The sequence below is a fragment of the Phycodurus eques genome, chromosome 12, assembly GCF_024500275.1.
Source record: "Phycodurus eques isolate BA_2022a chromosome 12, UOR_Pequ_1.1, whole genome shotgun sequence".
Taxonomy (NCBI): Eukaryota; Metazoa; Chordata; class Actinopteri; order Syngnathiformes; family Syngnathidae; genus Phycodurus; species Phycodurus eques.
This window is the reverse complement of record NC_084536.1, coordinates 8,031,604-8,057,376: the sequence shown is the minus strand read 5'-3', so window position 1 is coordinate 8,057,376 and position 25,773 is coordinate 8,031,604. Positions and strand designations below refer to the sequence as shown.

The window sequence follows — 25,773 nt, the reverse complement described above, 5'->3', positions numbered from 1 at the left end:
ACAAAAAAAGTCAACAAACTAGCTCCCTTTAATTGTGTCTTGCGATCCCTGAGAACTTTAAATTTACCACACTGGAACCCAAATTCTTAACACGAAAGGTTTTGCTACAGCTTGGAACATTTGAAAATTGTATGAAATACTGAAAAAGGAATAATGTCTTGTTTCTTCATCATCGCACCTTGTCTCTCCAAAATGTAAAAACTTTTTTTTAATATTAATTTTCACGGGCATATTTTGAAATAGGCAGACAAAAAAATTGGGCAAGTCTTGTTTCTTTATCATCGCATTTTGTATCTCCAAATGTTTATTTTTTTTGGTAGTGTTTTTGTTTTTGCTTGTTTGCATCTAGAAAATAAAAAAAATAGGTTTATTAATTCCAATTTTACTTTAAAAAATTTGACATTTTCATTTTGTTATATTTTGAAATTGGCCGATGAAAAATATTGGCCACAGTCTCGTTTCTTTGTCACACCTCGCATCATGAAATTTTGTGGGTTTTATTGTGTGCAAAAAAATCACAGATTTTCTTTATTAAATTTTATTGCACACACAAAAGATATTTATTTTGTTATATTTTGAAATCGGCAGATAAAAAATATTGGTCATAGTCTTGTATCTTTGTCATACCTCATATCTTGAATTTTGTGGGATTTTTTTTGTATGGTTTTTTTTTTGTATCTAGAAAGACTAAAGACTAAGACTGCCGTTTCTTTATAAATAGATGCAGAATTGGAAATACACACAATGGGTGGATGAAATATCTAAATACAGAAGATGAAACGGTCTCGTTTCTTTAGTCACACCTCATATCTCATGATTTTTAAAAATGTTTTTTGGTATGTAGTGTGTTCTAGAACTTCAATCGATTTTCTTTGCAATTTGACTTGATTAAAAGAATTGCCAATATTTTAAATACAAGTTTTTCATTGTGATATTTGTAAATGGGTGGACGAAATATGGTGGATGATGCAATTTTGTTTCTTTGTTGTCATATCTTGTGTCCATCATCATCCAAGTCTTTGCAATCCGGGGTCAAAGGAGAAAAAAAAAAAAAAGTTTAAAAAATTAGATTTTCATTTTCATTGTCACATTTGGAAATGGGAGCAGAAAGAAATATTGACAAAATGTTGAATGATACCCACATATGGCGTTGTTGTCAAACTGAAGGGTGGAAGAAAAGCAAGCAAAAGACACCAGGCCTCTGCTTTAACTTAATATTTTAAGGCCACCATTTGAAGACAAAAAGTCACCCTTTGGCCTGGATTGACGTCACGACACGTCGCTACGCTAACTGTGGCGTCACATGTTGACGGAGCAGCCAAAAACAAGATGGTGGACGGTTCTTTACAGGAAGTCTGCTGGGACCCCCTGAGCGCCATCATGGGGATTGCATAGATTAGCACGTAGCTTGTCACAAAATCAGTCACAGTGTCCGAGCCAGTTTAGTGTACTATGTCCGCCCCAAAAATAAAAAAAAATTTAAAAAACGTCAATGTGGTATAAAAAATATTTGAGGTCATTTTTGTCCCCAGTGTCAGTGCTGATGGGGCCCTTGAAGAGGGTTCAAGGTGGATTGGGGGGTTCATATTCATCAGAGCTCCTCCTTCCTCATGATGACTTTCTCCTGATCACGGCCTCGCAGGCTGCGCATGAAGCCGATGAAGCCTGCTTCCTGGAAAGAGCAGGTGGAGGTGGTCAGATTTTACACAAGCTTATTCATATGTATGCATTTACCATATTTTCTCATCCATCCATCGTCTTAACCGCATATCCTCACTAGGTTCGCGGGCAGCTGGAGCCTATCCCAGCTATCTTCGGGCGGGGAGGCAGAGTACACCCTGAACCGGTCGCCAGCCAATTGCAGGGCACATAGAAACAAACAACCTTTTGCACTCACATTCACACCTACGGGTAATTTAGAGTCGTCAATCAACCTACCACGCATGTTTTTGGGATGTGGGAGGAAACCGGAGTGCCCGGAGAAAACCCACACAGGCACGGGGAGAACGTGCAAACTCTACACAGGCGGGGCAAGGATTTGAACCCCGGTCCCCAGAACTGTGAGGCAGATGTGCTCAACAGTTGTCCACTGTACCGGCTCATATTTTCTCATAATAATTTCAAAAAATAATAATACTAATAAAAATAATTTAAAAAAAGCAGTTAAATGAACCCCCCAGCAAAAATAAATAAATAAATAAAAAAAGCCAGTCAATAACATCAGACAACGAAAAGAGGGACTTCATGAGAAACCAAAGTCACAGCGGAGTAATACGTGAGAATTTAATGAGTATAATGTTGCCAAAATGTTATTAGTCATTTATATAATGCTCCCTAATGACCTCCCGAATAAATTGGCCAAAAGCGTAGTTTTAAAGACTGTGTGCACCAAAAGTGTAAAAACCCACCCCGCGATCTCCGTGGTACTTGTCCACAAATTTGGCGTAGTTGTAGTGGTTGAAGGTGGGGTATCCCTCCACACCCTCCTGCTTGCACAGCTCGTGGTTTTGTCCTTTGGTGCAGTCCACCGCCGCATAAGCGATCTGACAGGAACAGGAACACTCGGTCAGACGTAGAACAGAGAACATAGGACAGCATATGACCAGTGAGGAGGAGTAAGTAATTACATGTAACGAGATTACATAATTTTACTAATTGATGCAATTGGAAACCATTACGGCGACTGGTTAGCACATCTGCCTCACAGTCCTGAGGACCCGGGTTAAAATCCGGCCTCACGTGTGGAGTTTGCATATTCTCCCCGTATCCGCGTGGGTTTTCTCCGGGTACTCCGGTTTCCTTCCCAGCCCAAAAACATGCATGGTAGGTTAACTGAAGACGCTAAATTACCCGTAGGTGTGAATGTGAGTGTGAATGGTTGTTTGTTTATATATGCCATGCAATTGGCTAGTGACCAGTTCAGGGTGTACCCCGCCTCTTGCCCAGAGTCTGCTGATATAGGCGCCAGCACACCCAATTACATCCATCCATCCATTTACTGAGCGCTGGAGCCTATTCCAGTTATCATTGTTACATTACTGGGAAAAACTTTGTAGATAAATTAGTTGCTTTTGGAAATTTCCATGATTATAATTTTATTACATCTGAAAAATAGCTGCAAAAGCTATTTGTCTGTATCACTTCCTCTTTCTAAAGCCGGCGCTTGTGATTGCCTTTCTATAGACGTGACATTCTGCAGTAGTCTCAAATCTGACATATTTTTCCAAATATGACCTCGAGGCGCCACATTGTGATCATGCGATCTATTAGTTTGTCTGAGATTTTGAAAAGGTTGGACTCATAAGTTACACTTTTGAACACATAAAAGAACACTGACTTTTTAACAGTTTCAATCTTTATCATTTTGAACATTTTACGGAACATTCACTTATCTGGTTTGTCATATGAAGCAAAATTGTCTAAATTGTGCACATTTGTCATTAGATCAACATGGCATTCTGGTGACCCACAAGGAAGAGACATTCACCAGGGACCTGTACCTTTAAGAGAGGGCGGTAGTGACACGGGTTTCCAGTTTCAAAGAGGTGTGCTGTCTGTTGTTGTTGTTTTACTGTCAGTTAGTTTGATGTGGAGAGTAAAGAGACATGACCCGCTTTCGTGTCATTATTTACTATGCCTCCACAGTATTATGTTTTCCACTTGCTGTACACACACGCGTGCATGCGTGTGTATATATATATATATATATATATATTTATATATCCACACACACACAACAAACATTTTAATTATGTTTTTACATTTCATCATGTTTTGTTATCAGATTATTTGTGTAAACTATAAATGCGGTTGATTCCACATTGCTGCTGATGCATTCATTAAGTAATCAAAATGTTAATCTAATGTACTTTGTTATATTGCTTTGAGATAGTAATTGAAATAGACTAGTATTACATTTTCAACAGGGTAACCTGTAATTGTAACCGACTACAGTTCCAAAGTAATCCTTCCCAATGCTGCATACGACTATCACAAGACATTTGATGTCATTACTAATCAAGATTCACATTGATATACCGGTATTTGACTGAAGGCAGTGTGCTACACAAAAGCCTGAAAAAGAACCACAGAGTGACAGTATCAATTTTAGATGAAATTCCAATGTAGATGGAGGCAAAGTGAAACTGCAAAGTGTTAACGCATCAAAGCACTGCGTTTTCAACTTCCGTAGATGACCTTTAACGCATAGATTCACACAAAAAGTAGCCTTCATTTTGTCTCCTTTATGGCCTATTTTACTGTTTGAGTACAGATGTTAGCGCTCTGTGTGCTTTGTAGACATTTAGACAGTCCATCAACACTGTAAAAATGTACAGAAAGAATATACAATGTCTATAAAAGGGCCTTTTAAAAGGTCCCGCCTGCAAGATTCTCTTCGTGTGGATGAGGGTTGATTCCAGGAAGCCGCAACGTTGATTAGAGACGAGCGGGAGGCCGATGAGGCTTAAATGTCGAGTTGTGCCACCCGGCGTCGTTTTTGGGACGGCTGAAATGTCACAGCGGTCTCTCAAAGTGCTGAGTGGCAGATACCTGTATTGTGCGGTCACCCCAAACACTGGAGGATGTGGAATATGTGCTGAGGAGAGGAAAACACACTAAACGCTTTAGGTCATCGCATGCTGATGCAGGAGATTCTTGTGCTTTGCGAAAATGGCAGCAGTTCAGTAAAGACTATGCTTTATACAAAGTTATTGTAAATAATCATCTCTGGGTGAACCCCCGATCCAGCGTGCCCGAATTTGGAAGTGCTAACGTAGCAACCAACAGGAAGAGTTCTCACTGGAGAACTTCGGCAAAATGTAACTTTTCTTGCAAAAGAAAGCTCCGTCCATCGCTGTGCCTTTCTGTGGGCAGCGTGGGGCAGAGGGTAAGAGTTTGCCCTGCAACCGCCGGTTGGCCGAGTCGTATCCCTGCCGAGCGCATGTCATTGTTGTGGCCCACATTACCTACGAATGAATGTGGTTTGATGTTTGGCGGTGGCCGGGGGGACCGTAGGCGCAGAATGGCAGCCACGCTTCCGTCAGACTGGCCCAGTGCAGCTGTGGCAAGACAAGTAGTTTATCACGACCAGGGTGTGACTGAGGAGAGGAGTGAATGAATAATGCATAAAATTGTAAAAAGTCTGAGTCCCTAGAAAAGCGCTATATACAGTAAGTGTATTACATTATTGTTATTTACGTCACAGTATGTATTTTATAGGCTTTACACGATCAGGATTTTTGGGGCTGATCAGTGAGTTTAAAAAAACTGATAACCGATCACAAGATGGAGCAACGTGTCTATTTAAATGACTTGTTCATTTACTGTATATACTTGTGTACTTAATTTCTCAAAAAATTGTGTTTACAATAAATAATGTATCTTTGTTCATCTATTTATGCCAGTGAGGCATAGTGACAGACAGAACAAACGAATGATCTTCTATTAGATGGCAGGAAGTACATACAGCAATTAATGTATCCACTTTGTGTGACATTTTTGTTTGTTGGTGTGCCGTGAGATTTTTCAATTGTAAAATATGTGCCTTGGCTCCATAAAGGTTGGAAATCACTGCTCTAGTCAGATCTTGTAGTCTAATCAGTCAGGTCAAACCAACATTACAACATGACAGAAATAATTAAATGACTTCACACGCACACCAAAACATTAGAGCTGTGGTGTCAAACTGAACCGGCCCATCAGGGGGTCCGATCCCGCCCGTGGGGATGGAGAACACATTCACTGCTATTTTTTCAATAAAAGGAACTTGTTGCTTATTTTGTCCACTGACAACACTTAAATGACATTGGCCAAACAATGCCTTTTCAGGAGCACACTTGTATAAAATTGTGTGCCATGTTCACACTGTGAAAATAAATACCTCCTGTAGAAATGTTTTAAGACATTGAATATTACCAAATTTCAGTCAAAAGCTTCACTTCAAAAGAGGTTGGTTTGTTGGAACTTTGTTGGGTTTTTTTCATGACCTGTCACAACTTAAAATTGTATGTGTACATTTACAAAGGATCCATAACGGAATGGTGCACGCTCACTGACTCATAATACTGTTGAAATCATTCTTGGTTAAAAATGTCAAACTGCTCATATGATTTGCAACAAAATTTGCAACAAGATAATAATGACTAAATGTGAATATTTTCCAAAAGTAATTATTTGCACAAAACAATGGGCAACACTTTGAATAACTGTTCTGAATGGATTTTTAAGCCACAAATATTGTGGTCCGGCCCGCTTGAGATCTAATTGGGGTAAATGTGGCCTGCGAACTAAAATGAGTTTGACACCCCTGCTTTAGAGCATGGTTTGACGGAACGCCTGCATGTTCGCTTACAACCGTTAGTGCTAGCACTAGCTTGATAGGCTACATAACGTCTTGTTGCCTGCTTGCGAGCAGATCGGTGTAAAGTCTAGTATTTTATCTTGTATCTCAAAAGTTGGGACACAAAGACACTGGATTTATCAGTTTCCACCATTTCCCCCAGTACAAGTCTGCCAAAAAAAAGCACACAGAAATCACTCTGCCAACCCTTCTTCTGTTGAAGGAGCTTTCTGACGTCACCGTGACACCGCTCTAGAAGAGCACATTTTTCTATCCGAGGGCACGCCGCAGAGCGTCAGCCTCTCTCTGCATTGCCACGCCGCTCCGTAACGCAGCAAACCGCACCCCTCAGCACAAACACAATGAATGGGAAAGTCGAGGGCGGCATTTGCATCGCCAAGTGTGATGTGAAAAGGCCTTGACTATACTCCCAAAAAAGCAGCAGAAGCTTCGCAGTGATTTCTCCACACGGACTAATATTACTGCAGACTCGCATAGAAATAAGTTGGCGTGATGGTGCAGAGTCAGGAGGAAAGAATGTGTAAAAGACAAGAATGTCCAAAGTTTGGAATCATTTCAGTCTTAAAAAAAGAAGATAAAGTGTAGATTAAGTTTCATGCAACAGCACGTCCATGATCGCTACCCCGATTTTCTGAGGTTTTTTTTGGGTATATAGTCTGTTCTTTGTATCCGCAAAAAAGGATTTTCTTTCCAATTTGATTTTGGGGGGGTGAATTTTCGTTTCCAGGATTGACATCCTCTGCAGCAGTCCGTGATAGTCCTCAGTGGAAAAGGGAGGCATCTTGATTGCTGGTCTTGTTGCTAATAGCAGGCTTGTGCTAATTAGCAGGCCACGCTCACGTAATGGTGAGAGGGTATCAGAACATATTGGCATATAGCAACAACTGACTGTATCTACAAAAAAAAGTACAGTCCCACATGTTTAAAAATATCTAAATAAAACTTTAGGGAGCTGTTTATTTGTTAAAGTTTTCATTTAATTTTGTAAGACCTTGCTGAGCTAGGGAGCGCCCTGGACTTTTTGTTAGAATTTTATAACAAACAAAAAAAATTTGAAGAGCTGTTTAATAAATGTGTTTAAAGGCATTTAAATTAAATCAAGTGTTGGAGTTTTTATTATTTCAAATTTTGACGCCAATATTTTCCTTTTTACCGCCTCCTTGACTACTAATAATCGGTCTCGGCCCTGAAAAGAAAGAAAAAAAACCACACCAGACTAGCACTACTCACAAATAAACCAACCACAAAATACAATACACATCAGAGAGCTGCATATTTGTCTGGGATATCAGTTCAGCGAGCGTCCAATGATGCAGCTGAGTGAGGTCATCATTGATTAGTGGGAAGGGGCATGGTCTTCATAAGAGGAGGCTGAGCTCAAACAGCAATCAATACGCTCAAGTCCAGTGCATTAAGTGTGACAGGAGGGAGGCAGCACTCGGGGAGACATATTGTCCTTCTACCAAATTCAATTCTGCTGCTGTCGTAAATGCACAAAAATCCATCATCCATAACCTCCATTTTGAGGTTATTGTCCTGTTGTAAATTTTGGGGTTGATTTATGGTAATTATTTTAATCTGTGCAAATTTTTTGGGGGGGGGGGGGTGGGGGGGTTACCGTAGTCTTACTGTAACATGCACAACTTTTTGTGGATTTACAGTAGTCTTATTTTTCCATGTGCAACTTTTAGAGGATTTATGGTAGTCTTATTTTAACCATGTTTTTTTTTTAAGGGGGGAATTAAGGTAGTCTTATTTCAGCATCCACAACTTTTTGGGGCACTTATAATAGTATTAGCATTATTAGTATTAGTAGTAAATAGTATGTTAACCAGAGTGACTTTTTAGGGACATTGAGGTAGACTTGTTGTAACCTGTGCATTTTTTGTAGGATGTAAGAAGTCTTATTTCAACCCGCTCAACATTTTGGGGGATTAAGAGAGTCTTGTTTTAACATGAAGATCTTTTTAGGATTAAAAGGTAGTAAGGGAATCTTCGAGGGATTTAGGTTAGTCTTAGTTTAACCAGTGCAACTGCTTGGGGATTAACAGTATTCTTATTTCAAGATGTGCAATTTTTGGGGATTTATGGTCATCTTATTTTAACCTGTACAATATTTCCATAGTACATCAAATGTTCCTGACCTAGACAGCTATATTTTATTTTTGACAATTTGAGCACCCTGCACTTAGAACCTCACCAGGAACTGAAGGCAAAACCGTTGTCAAACTTCAACAAAAAACACCAAGGTTACAGTTTTTCTTTTGAAATAAAAACTAGTGTTTCTCTTTCTGTTATGTTTGTCAGTAGATGTTTTGGGACGTGCAGGGCGTCTACGCCTGGCTGATGTGGTGGTGCAGTGTTTTTGCCAGGAGTGACCTAACAACCTGTAACAGTGACAACAATGACATGAGACTCAAAGCGTGTGGTGTTGCGAGTTTACTTCGACGTGTTGCGGTAGATTGCCTCAGAAATTAGCCTGACTAAGACACCATCTGATAACTATTTAAAAGCAATTCCGCGCAAATGAGAAAGGTTGAGCGCTATGACGAAAGCATCCTGATGCAAGTGGAATTTATGTGATGATGGAGGACGAAGGTGTCTTCCCGTGACTGCCTGAATGCGTGACTCACCTCCCGTGATTTGATTGGATTTGTCGCATTCTTTGCTGACACGCGGCCAGAAATATTAGCCGTGATGCAAGAGCGCTTGCTAAACTTTTGAACTTACCTCCATTAAAGACAAAAACAAAAGGGTGAGTGTGCAGTATTTGTCTGCAGATACTTCGTGAGGCGACATGAGAAGTCCAATTAGCATCCAAAGTACTGTAACGTCCTTGGAGAGCAGCCTTTTTGAAATGATGTATCACATCACCTCAATTAAGGAAGCCAATAATAATAATCCATCCATTCTCCTAACCGCTTACCTTCACTATAAATAATGAAGATAATAACAACAAAAATACCTTATTTATAGCCAATAAAGGCATCATTAATCATGCAAGTATATTTAAATTGCTCACTAGTGAGTTCAACTTGTTTAGAATTTTTAAAGATTCATATTTATGTGTTTTATTATTGTATTATAATTTTTTTTAACCCCTCCTTGAGCCGTCACCTTATCGTAGTGGAGGGGTTTATGTGTCCCAATGAAGTTGTCTGGGGCTTTATGTCCCTGGCAGGGTCACCCATGGCAAACAGGTCCTAGGTGAGGGACCAGACATAGCACATCTCCAAAGACCCCTATGATGAGTAAAATTAGTGGATCACGTTTTCCCTTGCCCGGACTCAGGTCACCGGAGCCCCCCTCTGGAGCCAGGCCTGGAGGTCGAGCTCGAAGGCGAGCGCCTGGTGGCCGGGCCTGCACCCGTGGGGGCCGGCGGGGCACAGCCCGAAAGGGTAACGTGGGCCCCCCTTCCCATGGGCTCACCACCTGTGGGAGGGGCTATAGGGGTCGGGTGCAAGTGTGAGCTGGGCGGTGGCCGAAGGCGGGGACCTTAGCGATCCGATCCTCAGCTACAAAAGCTGGCTCTAGGGACGTGGAATGTCACCTCTCTGACAGGGAAGGAGGGCGAGCTGGTGTGTGAGGTCGCGAAGTTCCGACTAGATATAGTCGGGCTTGCTTCCACACACCGCTTGGGCTCTGGTACCAGTCCTCTTGAAAGGGGTTGGACTCTCTTCCACTCTGGAGTTACCCACGGTGTGAAGCGCCGACCAGGTGTGGGTAAACTTATTTCACCCCAGCTTGGTGCCTGTACATTGGGGTTCACCCCGGCGGACGAGAGGGTAGCCTCCCTTCACCTTCAGTTGGGGGGACGAGTCCTGACTGTTATTTGTGCCTGGGCACCAAACAGAAGTTCAGAGTACCCACCCTTTTTGGAGTCCTTGGAAGGGGTGCTGGAGACCGCTCCCGCAGGTCTGGGTGACTTCAATGCTCAAGTGGGCAATGACAGTGAGACCTGGAAGGGCGTGATTGGGAGGAACTGCCCTCCCGATCAGAACCCGAGCGGTGTTCTGTTATTGGACTTCTGTGCTCATCAAAGATTGTCCATAACGAATACCCCGTCCAAGCATAAGGGTGTCCATTATGTGCACTTGGCACCAGGAAATTGTTTTCTTTTTAAATATTTTATTATTTCATTTATTTCAATGAAAATAAGAAAATAAAAATCGCACTTTAACAAAACTAAAGTGTGTAATTATTACACTAGACTCCCATCACGCTTTTAATCTTTGTGCTTTTTAGTAAAAAAATAATTCACGAAGGAAATTACTTTTTTTATTGTATCAGACTTAAATATTTTCCTTTTTTTTAATTCATTGTATTTCATTTTTCATCTTTTCACATTTTGTCAGAAAATACAATACCATTTTGTTTTCTCCTTTGTTTTCGTCTTAAAAATAAAATTTCATAAAATAAGTGATACATTTTTAACTATTGTATTTATCTATTTCATTTATTAATTTTATTGTGATTTTTTTTCACACATTTATATTTTATGATTATTCTAGATATATATTTAATTCATTAAGATTATTGTTTTATTATTATTAAACCAGACCACCTACAATTTAATGTGGCTGAATAATAAAAAAATCTACCGTTACAAAAATAATATAGCTCACTTTTGGAGAGTTCTTAACGTTTGTTATTGTGTATTTGTAGTTTCCAACGATGCACTGTTGAAGATGAAGCGCATCAATGAGGACTTACCTTGCGGTCCTCTTTGAAGACTTCCGCCGCAGTCATGAAGTGAGGGACGGCGTTTTTACAGTGCGGACACCCTGCCAAGGAGAATGACAACAAAAGTGTCACACTGGTCCACAACACACAACTGTCAACGCTACGCTGCTACTGAGAATGCTTACTTGGTCTTACAGAGGATTCATTGCTGTCTAACCGCAAGGTCAATCTTACGGGCAACATATGACTATAACGTCACCACAACAAAAATGATTTGAACAATCTAGGGACTTTTTAGGGATTTAAGGTTGTCGTATTTTAACATATCCAACTTTTGGGAGATTCAAGGAAGTTGTATTTTAACCTCTGCAACTTTTTATGGGGATTTGTCTTGTTTTAACCCGTGCAACCTGTTGGGGATGAAAGAAAGTCTTAATTTAAGTTGTGCAATTTTCCAGTGAATTTATGGTAGTATAATTGTATCCTGTACAACTTCGAGGATTAAAGGTAGCTGAATTTTAACCAGAGTAAATTTTAAGGTGTGCAATTTTGGGGGGATTTGAAGTAGCCTTATTATAATCTAGACAGGTTTTAAGGCTTTACGGTTTTCTTATGATACCCTTTGCAACTTTTCAGGGCTTTGCAGTAGTCAAATTTGAACCCAAATTACTTTTTGAGGGATTTAACCCTTACCTACCCACTCATCACAAAAAAAATAAAATTTGGATTAATCACCTGTTCATGTAGCTAAACTCTTGTGCTCTGCAGTGTCCCCTAGTGGACATTTTGGCCATGCATTAAAAACATTTATGGCTATAAGTATAATTTGGGGTTTTGCGAGTATTGTTACTTTAAAGCAAAAAGGAGGTAACATACTTGAAGATCGCTGGTTCTTCAGCTGCCAAGATTCTTTTTCCAACAGACTGACAGGATGACTCATCCTCTTAATTAAGATCTTTCCATGACTGGAAAACTATGTTACACACTTCCATGTTCATAAGGATGTGTTAAAAACAGGTGGTCCTCTGATGTTTTCCTTCTTTCGCCACACTTTTTGGATATTCTCCATCTCCCCGGGGGTTAGGTGGAGTCTTAATGCCGCAAGATGAGGACACTTTTTCACGACTGGCTAGGACTTACGTATGCGAGCTGGTTAAAACCCAGGAAATGATCAGAGCTGATCCCAGAGGAGGCCTGAGATCTCACACTTTAACAACGACAGCCCAAATATTCCGATTTTGGGGTGTGTCATTCTCAAGACGAAGATTTAATGTTGACCCCAAGTTGGAGTCTTACATGGAGCGTAGAACATGACCAGACAGTGTTTCTTCTTCTTCAGGGCCTCTCGGAAGTCCTCTAAGCCAAGGTGGAGGACGCTGGAGGGCTTGTCCTCCCAGGACTGCTCTGGTGGCGGTGGAGCCTGTGGACTGGAGCATGGAGAGTCGTGAGATATAGTATATTGTTGACATTTTAAAGACTACTATAAATCCTACAAAGAATTGCACAGGTTACAAAAGGACAATTGTAAATCCCACAAAAGTTGCGCAGGTTAAAACAAGACAACTATATATCCCCGAACGGTTGCACAGCATACAATAAGACGACCGTAATTCCCTCAAGAGTACCTGTCCTACCTTTAAGATGACCTCAAATTTGCACTAGATAAAAATAAGACTTCTGTAAATCCCCCAAAGTAATACAGATTATAAAAAATAAGTAACTGACATTCTTTTAAGAGTTTCAGATGAAATATGACTACCTCACATTCCCCCCAAAAACATGCAGGTTAAAATAAGAATACTGTGAATCCTTAAATAGTCACATGGGGTAAAATAAGAATAATTTAAATCCCAAAAAGTTGCACAGGTAAAAATAAGACTACCGTAAATCTCATAAACATTGCACAAATTAAAAGAAGATTACCTTAATCCCCAAAAGTTGCACATCATAAAATAAGACGACCATAATTCTCTATCTGTACTACCTTTAAAACTACCTAAAAGGCCCAAAAGGATGCACTTGAGAAAAATAAGACTTCTGTAAATTCCTCAAAGTAATAAAGATAACACTAAAACTAATTGAAATCCTGTAAGAGTTTCAGTTTCAAATATGACCCTACGAAAAAGTCTCACTGGGTAAAATAAGAATAACTTAAATCCCCAAAAGTTGTAAAGGTTAAATAAGAGGACTGTAAATTCCCCAAAGGTTGCCGAGTTCAAAATAAGACTACAATGAATCTGTAAAAAGTTGTGTCAATTAAATCATAGCTGACATGAGCAAAGTGACAAGTGGCAGCATCTTTGTGGAATTTTCGAAAACACATAGAACGAACACTTCAAACGCCTCAAAAATCCTCCATAATTTAGAGCATTTCCACTTTTAAATTATATTTCTTGCACTGTACACTGTTTTAATTGTACTTTTATTTTTTTCTTTGCTTTAAATGTTTATAAGCTGTTTTTTTTCCTGTTTTTAAATGCTTAAAAGGTTGTGCAAGTTAAAACCAAACTAACATAAATCCCACAAAAGTTCCACAGTCACTTCGTTGAATATGGTTAAGATGTTAAACAAAGAAACTCTTGTGCTAAAATAGGAGTGTGTCATAGTCTGTGTTTTGCCTTAATGGAGCCTGTAGTCACCAGTGATGTTATCATACTTCCTGTACATTTCCGAATTAAGCCTCTCCACCCATGACTCTCCTCTACTGGGAGGACGTTTACCAAAATTAGACTATGAATGTATCAGAAGTAGACTATAAATATGCGAGTGTAAGGTCATACTGGCAGATTTATAAAAAAAAATACTGCATCTCACTTGTGCATAAAGTCGATGATCTTGTCTTTTGTGCGTACATGCGGCAGTGTGTACATCTCCTGTCCGTTCTCAAAGTACTTCAGGGTGGGAAAGCCGGAAATTTTGAAGCGATCCCCCACAGCCTTGTGGATGGTGGCGTCCACTGCTGCCAACACACCCGGACTCTGCCAAAGGACATTTCAAGGCAAGGATTAGAATCAAGAGAGAATAGTGGGGAGGCAAGGAACTAATCAGGACCACATTACACGCACCCCCCCCAAAAAAAAAAACTCACCTTTGGATCTTTGTTGAGTATTTGGGAAGCTTCTTCATAGTCTGGTTTAATCTTTTTGCAGTGGCCACACCCTAAAGATGCACATAACGTTACAGCAGAATGTCTCACTCGTTGATCAGAGCAGAAAGAATGTGAAAATGTACAGAGAGTGGGAACAGATACAGAGATGTAAAGTTTCAGGCTTTTTTTAAATTAAAAAAATTTTTTTTTTTTTTTTTTTTTTTACATGGACCGATGCCATCACTGAGGTTTCTATAGCGACGTAGTGGTTTACCCGTGTGTACATCAAGTACAGTGGGACCTTGAGATGACTGAACCGATTTACACGTTTTATGAGATACAAGCTGTTGCTGTGAATGTCTCGATGGCTGTATTATACTGCCTCCAGGTCCCCAAGGTGCACACACCAGAAGGAACAGCACAATGTCTATTGAACTGCAGCAAAACGTGGCAAAAATATTTGTTAACACTAATCATGTCATTACTGTATGTTTATATAAAGTAGAATATTATAGAGCGCTGTTTCTCCCTATTGAAAAACACACAAAAATGTGTTTTGTTTTCTGGTGAGAGGCTGGAACAGATTTATGGCATTTCTATTAATTCAATGGGGTGTTTTGAGTTACGGGCATGGTCATGGAAGGCTCAAGGCATCACTGTATTTGTTTCATGTAATTGTATTAATTTATTCCCAACAGTCTTCTTCATTTTAGAGAGTTTCTTTTGGGCGAAGTGCTTCCAGGACCTGCATGTGTATTGTTCGATTTTTTTTCCCCCAATTTTTTTTGCAGCGATGCACCGAAATGAAAATTCTTGGCCGAAACAAAAACAACAAAAAAGAAAGAAATGGGAAACCCAACACCAAAAACAAAGTCGAAACACCGAAAGAAATTACGATGCCAATTATTAGTAAAATTGCATTTACGGCTTTGACTGCAGAGCTGCCAACTTAATTCCCTTCCAGAACAATTTGTCTGAATTTACATATTTTTTAAAATTATGTAAAGAATATTACCATGGGACAGTTACTTCAGTAAAAAAATAGGATAAATATAATTCTGCATGCTATTCAACTGCACAACATACAGTAATTACTCTATACTTGTCATTGTTGATAAATTATAGCTTCAATATTTGTTATTTTAATGTATTTCTTGCATCAACCACATAATGGCAGACGCATTTGCAGCCAAATGTATTCTCTTGCATGCTATTTTGGTATTTCCTGTATCCAGCATTGCTGCTGAAACATCGCAAATTTCCCCATCGTGGGACTAATAAAGCTTATAAAGTTTTATTTTATTCATGTACTTTTAAACTTATAGGCCCCTTTTCTCAAGTGATGTAGCAGACCAGCGGTGACTAATTGATTTCCGGTTGTCTAGCGTTATTGTGCACTCCAGTATTTTCTCTCGAGTAATTTTCCTGTTATTTTGCTCTTCAAAGTTGGCTAATTTGCGCTGTAAGACGGTTCCAGCCAGACCTATGCTACAAGTCTACTGTATCCCCCAATCACTTATTTTAGTGTTTTTGCGACTTCATGTCACGATAGCTTAACAATTAGCATTACTTGTCAGCGGTGTAGCTTTTTCGATGCCATGGATAAGATCATTAGTGACTTGTGCTGGGTTGACAACGGGCGCGAAGCGAATGTTCGCCTTCACAGCTCGGCATCGGCAACAAGCAATCCCCTTAATACCCGCACAGGGGAAAGCAGAGAGGGTGGGTGAATGTTCAATGTGAATGCGCAGTTTTGTTTTTAACAATATAGTGTACACGACCACACGCTGGTTGTTTTTGCTTGTGTCATAACATCATCTTGTTTCGGCCATTTCATTTTGGAGAAAAATGTATTTCAGTCAAAAACTGAAAATAGACTTTTGGGCAATTTTCGGTGGCTGAAAATTCGGTGCGTCACTATTTTTTTTTCTTTCAATGTTATTATACTGCCCCCAGGTGGCCGAGGCTCACACACTAGAAGGTGCAAGACAACGTCCCATTGAGTTGAAACAAATGTGGAAAAAACTGTTATCAATTTTTTTTATACCAATGAAGTTGGGACATTGTATAAAACGTAAATAAAAACAGAATGATTTGCAAATCCTTGTTCACATATATTCAATTGAATGCACTACAAAGACAAGATATTTAATGTTCAAACTGATAAACTATTATTTTTTGCGAACAATTACTCAGTTTGAATTTGATGCCTGCAACACGTTCCAAAGAAGTGTGTTACATCATCTTTCATTTTAACAACACACAATTAGCGTGGGAACTTGAGGCCACCAATTGCTGAAGCTTTGTAGGTGGAATTCGTTCCCATTCTTGCTTGATGCACAATTTGAGTTGCTCAACAGTCTTGAATCTCCGTTGTTGCGCTTTGTGCTTTTTCAATAGGAGAAAGGTTGGGCGGGACTGCTGGTAGGGCAGTCTAGTACTTGCACTCTTTTATTACAAATACAGGCTGTTGTAACACGTGCAGAATGTGGCTTGGCATTGTCTTACTTAAATAAGCAGGGACATCCCTGAAAAAGACTGCTTAGATGGAAGCATATGTTGCTCTAAGACCTGTATGTACTTTTCAGCATTAATGGTGCCTGCCTTCACAGATGTGCAAGTTACCCATACTATGGGCACTAACACCAACTCCCCCCATACCATCACAAATGCTGGCTTTTGAACTTGGAGCTGTTAACAATCCGGATGGTCCTTTCCTCTTCGGCCGGAGAACATGACATCCGTGATTTCCAAAAACAATTTGAAATGCGGACTCGACAGACCACAGCACACTTTTCCACTTTGCGTCAGTCCATCTCAGATGAGCTCGGGCCCAGAGAAGCCAGTGGCGTTTCAGGATGTTGTTGATTTATGGCTCTCTCTTTGCATGGTAGAGTTTTAACTTGCATTTTTAGATGTAACGACAAACTGTGTTAACTGACCATGGTTTTCTGAAGTTTTCCTGAGCCCATGTTGCATTATCCTTGATACAATCATCGGTTTTTAATGCAGTGCTGCATGAGGGATCGATGGTCATGGGCATTCACTGCTGGTTTTCAGCCTTGCCGCTTACTGTACGTGCAGAGATTTCTCCAGATTCTCTGAATCTTCTGATGATATTATAGACCGTAGATGATGAAATCCCTAAATCCGTTGCAATTGTGCGCTGAGAAATATTAACTTAAAATGTTGGGACTATTTTCTAACGCAGTTGTTTACAAAGTGGTGAACCTCGCCGTATCCTAGCTGAGCTTTTCAGGGATGCTCCTTTTACACGCAATCATGATACTCACCTGTTTCCAGTTAACCTATTCACCTGCATGATGTTCCAAACAATTATTTTTTTTTTGAGCATTCATCAATTTTCCCAGTCTTCTGTTGCCCCTTTATCAGTTTGAACACTACAAACCTTGTGTTTTTTGAGTATTCAATTGAATATAGTTTTTAAATTATTTGCAAATGATTGTATTCTGTTTTTATTGAAGTTTTACACCCCCAAACGTCATTGGAATTGGGGTTTGTAATTATGTCATGACTATGTTTTTATACTGTATTATAGAGTTATATTTTTTTCATTAAAACCACTGCAACATTTTTTGGTTGTTTTTTTTGTAGGCTGGAACAGATTAATGGCAGGATGATTTGCAATAGGGTTTTGAGTTATGAGCGTGGTCAAGAAATAACTAACTTGTATCAAGGCACGACTGCACAATGTGTCTGTATGTACTCAACTGTAGCTGTATATAGTAAGGTCCACAGCTGTACATAAAGGCTACCTAAATGTAATCTTGTGGTAAATCTGCGTAGCATTAGAGTCCAGGGGCTAAACATTTTTTCATGAAGGATGCTGCCAGAACGTGAGCGTGCGCACATTTGTTCTTTTCAGTAATCTTTGCAAAAACACCACACTAGCATCCGAGGCATTTAAGAGCATGAGCCCGCCAAACACTCACAATGTTTGTTGCGCACGGCCTCGACAAGATGTCGCTGGTGGAGATGTATGGCCGTTTGATGGCGACAATCTCCGCCACTGCTGCGTGGAAGTAAATTGGTACATTTCCAAAGGTGCTAAATTGCCCTTGTCAAAACAGTTGAGCGCCTCCTTTCTTTGGCGCTTCCGCAGGCTATAAATCAACCCGCGTGCTGGAGGAGAGACGAGGCTGCCAGGCGTGTGATCATGCAGATTGCGGCCAAAGAGCACTTCCTTCTTGACTAGCACGCTAAAACATTGGACGGTGGTCAAAATCAATAGGGTGCTCGCAAAGACGTGGAGCAATCGTTCCTAAAAAGTTCCACTAGCGCTCAACTACTCACAACTCTTTCTGAAGATAGAGTGCATCAGGAAAGTTTCTATTTCAGCCGATATTCCAAAATGGAATAAATTCATTTTTCAAACAAAATTCTGCACCCAAACCCCCACATTAACTACGTACATGAAACATTTTTTTTTAAAGCTTTTGAAAATGTATTAAAAACGAAAAACAAAGAAATGACATGTTAAGTTAATGTTAGCTCAACTCTCCTGGACCTGCATATTCGTCAACTGGATTCCAATCGTTTACTGCCACCCACGTAAACAAACGTCAAGTACGTTTTTCGATGACTAGGCGTGGAAGAGGGTCACCACCATAATGACAAGCAGATCACTGCAGATGGCGGTGTTGCATTGCTTCAGATTCGAGAGCAGCGCTGCTTTTGAGTAGAAGATAAAAAATTAGACGGTGAATGTCATGCCGATAAATGGGGATTATGAGAGAAATTCCAAAACGTCAGAAGTTGGACAAGTTAAGGCACTTAACGTTGTTGCTGAATATTTCCTACCTCTGTATGGATTTCTTGTAAATAAATCTGGCAGGAAAAGGCTAATACACGTCACATTTTTGCAAGAAAAAGACCTACACATGGCTGCCTCCATAAGGAATAGGTGCGATATTTCAAAACTTCATAGATTCAAGTAAACAGCATCAGATAAAGAAGACAGGCACATTTCAAATATAACAGAAGGCTTGGACATCTTGGGTTTAGTTCCCCTTTGAAAAAAAATGTTTAAGATGGCTAAGGTTTTGACTGAAGTGATCTCAAAGAGTAATTTGGTTTCGAAAGTCAACAGAATCTAAGTTTGAACGTAAGTTACGTTTGTCCAAAAGGTTATTATAACATGATGCGTAAAAATAGCAGAAAATCCTCAAGTTAAAAGTCATTTCATGCTCGCTCGTAGCGGTGAAGCACGTTAACGTTTTGTTGCCAAGCGGCCAAAGAGGAGTTGCTGCGAAAAAAAAAAAAAGAAAAATCTGTGCTCATGGCTTCCTGATGCAAAAATATAAGTGGTGAGATGGTCTTTATTTATCTACTGAACATCCAGTTGAGTTGCATGCTATTTTGTGCCGCCCAAGCTAGCTACAGCTAACGTGGCTAAATACGGTGCTGAGTCGCGGAGGCGAACGTGCTCCTCGCGTCCATTGTCAACGCAGCACAAGTCACTAATCTTCGCCTCCATGACAGCGAATAAACTATACTTGTAGACAAGTGTCTTAATAATGAAGAACAGGTAGCGGATAAGACGAGAGACAGACGGCAATACCATGCTCATACCTAAGCTATCACATGAAGTCCCAAAACAGCAAAATAAGTGATTGGGTGGTACAGGACACTTGTTAAATTGGTCTGGCTGGAACCGCATTATAACGGTGATTAGCCAACTTTGAAGCGCAAAATAACAAGCAAATTAAATGAGTGTTTATAGAGGAAAATAGAGTAATATACAACGCCAGACACCCATGACAGGGACCGAAATTAATATGTCACAGCTGCTATGTCACTTGAGACAATTATTCAATAATTTAAAAGTACATTCATATAATAAATCTTTATAAGATAACCTTTATTAGTCCGACAATGGGGAAATTTGCATAATTTCAGCAGCAATTGTGGAAACAGGAAATAGAAACATTGCATGCAAGAGAAGACATTTGGTTGCAAAGAGGGCCGCCAGGTTCATACAATAAATACTTTCAAATAAATATTCAAGCCATAATTTATGAACAATTAAGATTATAGAGTAATCATTATTTAGTGAAATTGAACAGTATGCAGATATTTTTTTATTCCTATTACATAATAAACTCATGCAATAACTGTTCCGCGATAATGTTCTTTCCATAATTTTAAAAATATGGAAATTCAGACAAATTGTTCTGGAAGTGAATTTGTATCGGTTGGCAGCTCTGCGGTCATAAAATGCAATTTCACTAACAATTGGCAAGTTAGATTTAATTATATATTTTCATTAATGTAAAGCGCTTTGTGTTGCAGTTTAGTTTGATTGATCAATTGGCAACCCCTTCGGGAGTTTCGGCTGTTATTGTGTGACTTTAATGAGCGCTCCGCTTGACTGACTGGGAGCATTTCCTGCTGACACGCTGCTTATATAGAGGAAGGCGGACGTGACTGAGGACAGCATGCGGACGTAAAGGGGGAAGGGTGCACGTGACAGAGGAGGCTAAAGACACGCCCCCAGTAGCGATGTAGTTCCGGTATGTGCATCGGTTTGGCTAAGGACCCCCGAAAATGGCACCTACCAAGAGACACGCTTACGAAGCACAGTTTAAATTGCAAGCTATTAGTCAAGCAGAGGAACATGGGAATCGAGCAGCCGCAAGAGAGTTCAAGATCAACGAATCCATGGTTCGCAAGTGGAGAAGGAGGAAAACTGGAAGACAAAGCTGAGTTTCCGCGGGAAAAAAAGAAAAACTAAACGCGGAAACAAAGCGAGGTGGCCCGAGTTGGAAGACCAACTCGAGGAAGCAGGAAAACGAGCCGACAATTACAAGAGGGAACCTGGCGCGATTGATGGAGAACTTGCCCAGCTGTTCATTTCGGATACAGAAGATGAGGACTTTGATGGATTTGTGGATGAGGATTGATCACAAAATAACGTGGGTACATTGTTTAATACTTCAATAAAAGTACAACCGAACTCAGTTTTGCTCCTGCTGCCTTTTTAAAATTATTGTTTTAGCGTGCATGCATGCTACCGTATGTTTTATGCTATCGTATGTTTTACCCTCCCGTAACTGAGACTGCGCTTTTTAATACGGTGCGCCTTATGGTCATGAAAATACGGTAAGTTGTTTGTGGTAATGTGCAGAGTGATGACCTCGTTGGCCGAGCAGGATTGTTCGTGCTGAGAGGTGGACAGAAAATGTAAGACAATGGCGGGCAGGAGGAGAGACGTTCATCTACACCAATGACAGCCACACAATTGCCAGAATGCAGCCACATGAGTTCTAATCGTGTGTGTCTCTGTGTGCGTGTGTGAGTGAGCTTGTGCGTGTGTGCATGCATGTGTGAGAAAGAGAGGGGCACATTCATGCAAGCGCACACATTTAAGCGCAATATTTGTATTTATGTTTAACCAGGAAATAATACCTACCGACAGTCAGACTTATTTGAGTATTTTTTGGCCCTTGTGATCAAAATCAGCAAGGGCACGATTATCGGACGTCTCTAAAAAATGATCCTAAGCGATTATTCAGTGGTATTGGGTGTGTCATGTACCTGTATCTTCTGGAAAACTGTTAAGGCCGACAATTGTAAATGTTAAACCTGTTCAATATTTAGGATTTCAAATCCCTAAGTGTGTGGTCAATACATTTTTAACATTGTTAAGAGTGATTTTTCTTCCCTGATCTGCCTTGAAAACTGTCAGGGGCAACAATCATAGCTATTAAACCTGTTCAATATTTACGATGGCAAATCCTTATGCGTGTGGTCAGCCAGTTTTAAACATCTTGTGGTGTGGGGTCTGTTAAGTGATTATCTTTTGGTATGGGGTTTGTTCAGCGCAATTATTCTGTGGTATGGAGTTTGTTAAACGTGATTCTACTGTGGTGTGGAGGGGGTGTTGGAAGTGACTATCCTGTGGTGTTGGGTTTTTAAAAAGCGATTACCCTGTGGTGTAGAGTTAAGAGCGATTAGCCTGTAGTGTAATGTGTGTCTTTTCATCCCCGTTCTGCCTGGGAAACTGTCGCAGTTGACAATTGTAAATGTCAAACCTGTTCAATATTTATGATCGCAAATCCTTATTGTGTGGTCAACTGATTTTTATCATCATGTTGTGTGGGGTGTGTGAAGAGTGACTTTTCCACCCCAATCTGCCTGGAAAATTGTCCGAGCTGAGAATCATGAATGTTAAAACGGTTCGATATTTACGATCAAGAATCCTTAAACGTGTGGTGAACACCAAGGTGGGCTGAGTCACTGACTTTTTGTGTACACTGGCTGTCAGTGATCAACATGTGACATGTTATGCATAAGACGTTATTTCTGTAGTTTTTTTTTCAGTGAAAAAAGTATTTTGGTCCAAAACTGAAAATGCACCGTTGGTCTATTGTTGGGCGAAACATTTCGGTGGCTGAAATTTTGGTCCATCACTAATAATTCTAAATAAAAAGAGGTGAATTAGGTGCACGTGGTTGATTTATATGTGGTGGTTGGCGGTGTGCTTGTGCTATTGTGTGCTGCTTACAGGGTGCGTAGAACATGACCATGACAGCAGGATGTTCCTCCAAAAAGACATCGAAGGATTCGTCCGTCAGGTGGAAGACGGATGAATCTGTCTCAGACCAGGACACCTCGGGAGTCTTTGGCTGAACTGGCTGAGGGCTGAAAAAAAAACAAAAAAAAACAGAAATGGGTTTAATTCAAGATTGTGTGTCTGCGTGTGTCTCTGTATGTGTAAATCAGACGCAGATGTCCAGCCCGAACCAAAATGTCGCACACACAGACGATACACACACCCTGTCTGAAACAAACCCGCCTGGATGACATCACACTTGTACACTGCCAACAAAACATGGATAGGAACATAAACACGTCACTCCATGCAGTAATACATACACGCACACACACAATTCTCTCTCACACACGCAATACGTCTCCTTCTCTAGGACGCATGCATGCATGCCCACGTCGTCTCATAATTTTAACACACAATTTAACAGTGAGCCCCCCCCCCCCCCACACACACACACACGCAAATTAACTTGCATGCGCCCACAATTCTCTCTCGCTCTCTCACACATACTAAATTTTGTGATTCACAGACATTAACACACACACACACACACAAACACACACAATAAGGATATCATACACAGACACACACACAATTCTATATAGCAACAATTATGCATCCTCATCAATTATGCATGGGAAGCCATGCCCCAATGGTTAAGATCATCGCCTGCCACCGTGGGGGACCCAGGTTCAAGACCCCGACCGGACCATCTGCCAACATCCCCCGGACTCATGGCTGTGGCGTCCTTGAGCAAAACACTGATACTCCGAACTGCTCTTGGGCGCTTCAGCTGCCCCATGCTCCAGTGTGTTCCACTAACAAGTGTGTGTTTTCACTGTGAGGGGTAAAATGCAGAGAACACATTTCGTGTGCATGCATGCAGTTTCATGACAATAAAGGTGATTTTAATTCTTCACACATACAAAATTCTCTCAGACAATAATTATCTAACACACTAAAGCGATACACTCGATTGTCACAGACTCTCACACACAATCAAAGACTCACACACTAAGGATCTCTCTTTCACAGACACAATTTTCTCAAACATTAATCAATTACGACCACTACATTACGACAGACAATTCTCACACACATTGTCTCTCTCGCTCTCTTATGCGTATGCACGCTCGCTCGCACGCACACACACACAATTTTCTCAAACATCAATTGTCTACCACACACACACACACACAATTGTCTCTGTCACAATAATGATGTGCGACACGACACTCAATTTTCACACTCAAGTGCGCACACAATGATCACACACACACGTCTCAAAGACACACAAACAATTCTCTATCACACACGTAATATCACTCACACTAAAACAATTCTCGCTCACACGTACGCCTGTGGACGCGCATACGCGCACATAAAAAAATTCTCTCTCACACATCAAATTCTCTCTCTTGCACGCATATGCACACACGCCATTTAAAGTAACACACACTTATTGTTATAAGTATAACCTGATGTGTTCAATATAAAAAGCTTATGGTGATTGTACAGCTTGTGACTTTCATTGCTTAGTGACAGCAGCTCTGCAAGCACACACGCACGCACGCACGCACACACACACACACACACACACACACACACGTGTATAAGCATTAAGCACACAGGATACTTAACACACACACATATACATATCTCACATACAGTGACTATAGTGTCACACATCCACTCCAGATGTTATTCCTTAAAGATGTGAATAGTTGAGGTCCTACTACTCACTTCTTCATCCATTCTGCGATGTCCTTGGCTGTGGCGCCGTAGTTCTCATAGTGGTAGAGGAACTTGCCCTTCCTAAATAACACAAAACAATACCATAATTTTATTTCAAATTAAAGTTGAAAATTTCTATACTTCACAAAAAAATATATTTGAAACTAAGCACGTCATATGAAAAGCCTTGACCGGTGTTTTACAGATGGACCATTATTTTGTTCATACAGTATATCACACATAAAACAATGAGGAGAAAACAACTATGCCACTTATTATATTCATTGACTGTGCACCAAGACAGAGCCTTGACTCTGTCTCAACTATTTCAAAGTCTTCATCTTGACACGGGTTGATCATAGTTTTGATTCACTCTCAAACCCTGATGGTTTTGGTCTTGGGTTGGTCCTTCCAGTCTTAGGTCTTAACTGATGGATAGTTGAGTTGTCAAATCCTCAAGGTTTGGATGTTGACTTAGTCTCAACCTCTAAAAGGCTTAAGTTTTTAATTAGTCTCAACCGCTCTAAGTATTGGTCTGACTCAACTAGTGCTGGGCGATAGGGCAATATATACAGCGGCTAAAATAAATATTGAACACGTCACCATTTTTCTCACCAACTATACTTTCCAAAGGTGCTATTGACCTGAAAACTTCGCCAGATGTTGGGAACAACCCAACTAATCCATACATACAAAGAAAGTAGAACAAATAAGATCAGAAATTAAGTTGTGTGTAAAAATGTGAAATGACACAGGGAATATGTATTGAACACATGAAGAAAGGTAGGTGCAAAAAGGCATGGAAAGCAAGACAACGCCTAAAATCTATCAATAATCAAACAGCAATACAGCCGTCATTAAATGTCAACCCAAATGAATCGAGCGCAAATCTCACGTTTTTCATCATAAAGGTAAGCGAGTAAATAGAATCTCGAACACGCGTGCTTGCAGCAGATGCGGCGCTGCGGTAGCTGATGAAAGCGTTTCAACCCAAAAGTGATCATTTGCTCTTGTATCAGCAAGATGCTCTTTAAATTGCAGCCACTGGGCTGGCATGATCATTGGCTGGCACGGCACTGCTGCTAATGTGACACCTGCTTGACTGTGTACGTGCGTGTCTGCAAACACACAATGCACACAAACAAGTTGGCTAACTACACAAGCACGGATCAGTTTCTATCTAATTAAACGGCCAGGCTGGAATGAGAGTGTTTAATGTGGAAATAGGAATGATTAAGCTCCTGCACACTGCTAACAAACTCAGTCAACATATGACGCTGGCTCTTAAAGCCCCGAGTGGCAGCGGGGAGGGGAGAGCAAATCGGAGGAATT

At 40.4% G+C, this 25,773-nt stretch overlaps 1 protein-coding gene across 1 annotated transcript in view; it reads right to left on the bottom strand.

Annotated features, from left to right (window-relative positions):
- Positions 1-1,478: 1,478 nt before the first annotated feature.
- The window catches only part of pdia5 (protein disulfide isomerase family A, member 5), a 66,733-nt gene continuing 42,438 nt past the window's right edge, over positions 1,479-25,773 (bottom strand). Inside the window, exons 10-17 of the mRNA XM_061691240.1 lie at positions 24,451-24,522; positions 22,660-22,796; positions 14,133-14,203; positions 13,859-14,022; positions 12,341-12,471; positions 11,075-11,145; positions 2,409-2,543; positions 1,479-1,672 (exon numbers count right to left, since the gene is read on the bottom strand). Coding sequence (XP_061547224.1) covers positions 1,592-1,672; positions 2,409-2,543; positions 11,075-11,145; positions 12,341-12,471; positions 13,859-14,022; positions 14,133-14,203; positions 22,660-22,796; positions 24,451-24,522 — 862 coding nt within the window. The 3' untranslated portion in view covers positions 1,479-1,591. The remainder of the gene's footprint in view (positions 1,673-2,408; positions 2,544-11,074; positions 11,146-12,340; positions 12,472-13,858; positions 14,023-14,132; positions 14,204-22,659; positions 22,797-24,450; positions 24,523-25,773) is intronic.